The sequence below is a fragment of the Penaeus monodon genome, chromosome 11 (assembly GCF_015228065.2).
Source record: "Penaeus monodon isolate SGIC_2016 chromosome 11, NSTDA_Pmon_1, whole genome shotgun sequence".
In the NCBI taxonomy this organism is placed as follows: Eukaryota; Metazoa; Arthropoda; class Malacostraca; order Decapoda; family Penaeidae; genus Penaeus; species Penaeus monodon.
The window spans coordinates 1619065-1624064 of record NC_051396.1 but is presented as its reverse complement, the minus strand read 5'-3'; the positions used below and the strand labels follow the sequence as shown (position 1 = coordinate 1624064).

The 5000-nt window shown below is 42.9% G+C and overlaps 2 protein-coding genes across 2 annotated transcripts in view; one reads left to right on the top strand and one right to left on the bottom strand.

Moving 5' to 3' along the window:
• Positions 1-1310, top strand: part of LOC119579112 (integumentary mucin C.1-like) — a 2212-nt gene extending 902 nt beyond the window's left edge. The window contains exons 2-4 of the mRNA XM_037926847.1: positions 6-76; positions 224-548; positions 724-1310. Of these exons, the coding sequence (XP_037782775.1) occupies positions 6-76; positions 224-548; positions 724-1097 (770 nt within the window). The 3' untranslated portion in view covers positions 1098-1310. The remainder of the gene's footprint in view (positions 1-5; positions 77-223; positions 549-723) is intronic.
• A 2379-nt stretch (positions 1311-3689) lies between these two features.
• Positions 3690-4765, bottom strand: LOC119579103 (transcription initiation factor TFIID subunit 12-like). Its single transcript, XM_037926841.1, has 3 exons — positions 4489-4765; positions 4007-4346; positions 3690-3846 (listed from the first exon to the last, which is right to left on the bottom strand). Exons 1-3 carry the CDS (start codon positions 4763-4765, stop codon positions 3690-3692), a joined length of 774 nt encoding a protein of 257 aa, XP_037782769.1.
• Between the last annotated feature and the right edge of the window lie 235 nt (positions 4766-5000).

Here is a 5000-nt window from a genome sequence, read left to right as displayed (position 1 = left end):
TATAGGATTGGCAGAGGGCGGCAACCTTCGAGCCGGTACATGCGAATACAACGGCATTACATACTGGGGAGGTCAGGTAAATTTACCATACAGTAACATTTGATAGGATTTGTTCATTAGAGTGTGAACAATTTACTGTTATCAACACTGCATATCCATGATCTTAAAGTAATATTGTACATATACTAACACAACTGCACACTTTCCCAACATCATCTCGCAGACCATTGAGGCTCTGCCGGAGCAATGCACTGAGCTCAAGTGCAAGTGGTCCGCCGACGGGAACCCGACGGTGCAGCTGATGCCCATCGACGGATGCAGCTGCACCACCGCCAGGGCTCTCCCGACCGACCACGAAGCGGAGGACCTCCACGCCCAGACCCGCCAGACCAAGAGCCAGTGTCTGTTCAACGGCCAGCTCAGGTGGGGCGGCGCCGTCCTCGACCGGATCGACGAGAACTGCGTCAAGCTCGTCTGCAAGAGTGTGGCCGGCGCGCAGAATTATCCCGAGTTGCAGACAACGTCGGGCTGCACTTGCACACAGCAATGTAAGTCCATTGTTTAGATCTGCTAAGCCTATTCCCCCACAATTCCTTTTCCATCTGAAGAATATATTACAAGAAGGAGGACGAGTCGATGTTACAGTAAAAACAATGCGTATGATTAGTTGGAGTGATTCAGTCTAAATACACATAATTTATCTGAAACCCTTCCTCCTAACAGCAACTACGAGTACGACTTCAACTTCTGCCACGTCCACAACCTCGCCCACTACATCTGCAACCACGCCCACCACTTCTACTGCAACCACGCCCACTACATCCGCAACCACGCCCACCACCTCTGCAACCACGCTAACCACTACTACAACCACGACCACCACTTCCACTACAACCACGCCTACATCTACCACAACCTTATCAACAACAACAGCTACATCAACAACCACACAAACTACAACCACAGAAATGACAACCGCAGACGACTCCACAATCAAGGGCTGCAAGGAGGAGACCACCCCAGAGGCGCCCACAACCACAGTTTCTGCGACCGACACCACCGAGGCCTGCGCTGGCACTGACACCGTCACTCCCTAGTCACAGGTCGATTTTGGACTCTTGAAGTCTCTTTAGATTGAAATAATAAAACAAACTCCCGCAACCTTGGCTAAATAACATTTTCAATATGGTTCAAGCGTTTAATACATGAGGATCTACTCTTAAGGTCTTAAGGGATGGATGGAAAATTGAATTTATAGTCAGCAATCAGATGTTCTTTGATGGTGGATTGAATAAAGTTATTATAAAATGCAAAGATCTATAAACAATAAATTGCAGAAAAAGAAAGAAAACGAAAATCTTCACAGAATACGTGTATTTTTGACGAAAGATAATTATAATAAAAAACAGTTAAATATATTTCTTGCTCTATGAAGTTATATTTGTCACACTGAACACTTTAACAACCAATTAAATGCAAGTCGTTTTGGTGAACTTGGAATAGTTTTTTCACTATTTTTTTTTTTCCAGAGTAGGCCTTCTGCTGTCACGGTTGCTAGCCAGACTACATGGTCATACCTCGATAACAACAACTAACTCGGTACTCCAACGTTGTCCCCTCAGTCAAGCAGAATTACAGCCAGCAATTATAGCTCGGAAAAAAAATCACCAACGGGAACTGGCCTGAAGTAAAATTATGGGTGTGGGCTTCTATTTATGATATAATGGTTCACTAAGAAAGACTGACCAAGTACTTCCTAACTGCTTAGGCAATTTCTTCATAAAATGTAAGAGCAGTGACTATAAATCATAGGTAGGAAAGGAGCCTGGTTCGGCATGCCAGGCCTCCTAAAGTTCTGAACCACAGCAATAGATGGCGCTTGCGTGTTACTCTTATCGTCAGTTTCTTTATCAACAAATCTCGCCAGTCTTTTGTCTGCAAAATGTTAACAAGAGAACATCGTTTTTTCGGTGATCTAAGGTATTTCCTTCAGAATTTGTTATTTCATTCATTCACAAACGACAGAAAACGGTTAGCTGAATGAGTTAGACAATTATGTACACGTATTCACCTATAACATTTATTCTGTAGATTCTTGAAAGATAAATATGTGGATTATAATGATGACGACAGTGATGATGTTAATAAATATAATAATGATGATGATAACGATGGCAATGATGGCAATATTAAGACTACTACTACTACTTCTAAAATAACAATGATAATGATAATAACAGTAATGTTAATTAGTGATGATAGCAGTAATGATAACCATAACAACAAATATCACAATATCGACGCTGATGAAAAACAATAATGCAGTGCTGGTACTGGTGGTACGACTAATAATTGTAATAATGATAATACCGATAAAGTACAATGAAGCAGTTTCTACCCTAGCGATAACAAAGTTGCAATCTCTATCCCTCATCACCAGCAGAGCCATCGCATCTACAAAATACTGTTGCAAAACAGAAGCTTAATTACGAGCCACGCTAAAAATCCTTTGACAGAAACAACCCATTTATTAACGCATTTTACAACCTGTCGCATCATGAATAAACAGCAGTTAGGAGACTTGCAAACAGACAAAAATTACACCAGCAAATTGAATGTGCTTATGGGAATGCCTGCTCATTCATAAGACTTGCTGGATGGATGTAACGCGTTGAGGAAAATGCAGTATGTTATGAAGACATAACCCTGGAATACGTATGTAATTTTCAGACGCGCGCGACTACACAGGCTGGAAATTTATGGTGTAATAAATAACAAACACCATATATAATCTATGGCGCAGAAGTTAGATATATGTGAACTATTAAAAGTATGTTACTGGAATTTATATAACCTGTTAGACACACATGGTTTTCGAAATTTGTAAACATTGTCCTTTGATTACCACTTGCTTCTGCCGTTGCACGCATGGGAAATTTGCCTGTTACTGTCAACATTATATGCGTGATTAATTTCATCTGGTACTTTAATCCCTGAATTTCTCAGATTAATTCATGCAAGCCGAACAGTGAATAATCACTGCTTCGTATCACTGTTTCTAGTGTACCCCCTTCAGCTATATTCCTCTTGAACCGAAAGGAAAAGAAAATATTGTTAAGAAATATTTCTGCCAAAATTGTTGCATATTACATCTAAGAAGAAATGCACTCTAGATTAAACAATATTATCCATTCTGTGAGGTTTGGATAAAGGGATTAAAGTAGTGCTTAAATAAAAAGGTTATTGCACTATTCTCTTGTGCCATTAGATAATTAATTTAACATTCAAAAGGAATGGATATAAGGGGCAGAGCTAACTCGTCGCGTGCAGCCCCTCCTGCTTTTTACGATTAGTTAATTAACAAGTGTAGCCATACCCATGATGATATCATTTGTTGAATAGATGCCGCCTATGGAGGTCTTCCTGGCATCCTTATTTACTAGAAATTGATTTTCGCCCTAATAGTTTAGCATCAATATGAGGTTATCATTACCACACACAACATTACGAGGAAGACAGGAGAAAGTGACGCTCCCATAGAAAACTCATAGAATTTTAAAAGGAAAATGAATATTACTCTTTCCTGTTACTCAGACTGATATTCATACTGCTTGAGCGAGAGGTTAGGTTCACATACGTTTCATGCACATGGACGTAGCATGGACTGAACTATTTTGAGGAAAATGTTTTCACACGTCAAGAGAGAACATCATGAGAACCTCCGGGGTCTCCATGACTTCTGAAGCAAATGCCATGCACGAGAACCCAGTGCTGACCATACGCAACACTAGACCGGAATCTGGTGGACTACACGCCACGCTTAACTTCGACGACGAGGAGCCACACCTTCGGAATCCATACTGCCAACAAGGTCACTTTTGAGTAGGAGCTAAAATGTAGAACCGCGTGTTTGATTTCCATAGAACCTCAACGTTTCATGTAATAACTGAATTGCAGAATGATACTGAATCCGTTTTATTATAGTTTTATTTACAGTCACTGGCACCTAAGGCTCAGAATGGACCAAGAGCCTAAGCAGTAACACTGTCCGTCCCAACACAGGCTTGGGTGGTGTTTGACAGACATTGTGGTTGTGGGCGGCTCTGTGGTGATCTCCTCCTTGCAGTCCTTGATTATGGAGTCTTCTTTGGTTGCTGTGGGTGTGGTTGTTGTGGTTGTGGGTGTGGTTGTCATGGGCGTGGTAGTTGTGTGATTGGTAATTGTGGGTATATTTGGAGTTGTGGGTGTAGTTAGAGTTGTGGATGTGTTTGCTATAGATGTAGTTAATGTTGCAGATGTGATTGTAGACGTGGTAGAGGGTGCCGTTGTGGTCGTACTCGTGGTTGCTGTGGGAAGGAAGGATTGGTTTTATGTTCTATGCATCGAGTGTGAAGTATTTGAAATGCTACTAAAAAAAGTCCATTTACTACGTGTGAGAATCGCCTTTTGTTTGAAATCCTCAAAACTTCCGAGCGGGAAGGGGCAGACCTGGTCTGAGAAGCAAGAGACCGAAATCACTTTGCTGCGTGCAGGTGCAGCCCGCAGTGACCTGCGTCTCGATGAAGTTCTGCGCGCCGTCCACACTCTTGCAGACGAGCTTGACGCAATTCTCGTCGATCCGGTCGAGGACGGCGCCGCCCCACCTGAGCTGGCCGTTGAACAGACACTGGCTCTTGGTCTGGCGGGTCTGGGCGTGGAGGTCCTCCGCTTCGTGGTCGGTCGGGAGAGCCCTGACGGCGGTACAGCTGCATCCGTCGATGGGCATCGGCTGCACCGTCGGGTTCCCGTCGGTTAGAGCTCACTTGAGCTCAGTGCATTGCTCCGGCAGAGACTCGATGGTCTGTAGGATGGTGGCAAAATGAACACGAGGAGAACCATTAAATGTCCTTCGACCTCAGTTAATCCCATCCAGGCAGAGAATCTGCATTTTGCGTAGTTTAAAGGTTATAACTGAATCATAGAGAAATGCTCTCAACCGTGTACAGAAAAGACGTACTTGC

Excerpts from the sequence above, each read along its gene's own strand:
- LOC119579103 (XM_037926841.1), bottom strand. The coding sequence starts at position 4,765 with ATGCCCATCGACGGATGCAGCTGTACCGCCGTCAGGGCTCTCCCGACC. Across the intron at positions 4,347-4,488 it reads TCTCTTGCTTCTCAGACCAG|CAACCACGAGTACGACCACA; the intron begins GTCTGCCCCTTC and ends TCCTTCCCACAG. Across the intron at positions 3,847-4,006 it reads TGGTCCATTCTGAGCCTTAG|GTGTGGCTCCTCGTCGTCGA; the intron begins GTGCCAGTGACT and ends TGGATTCCGAAG.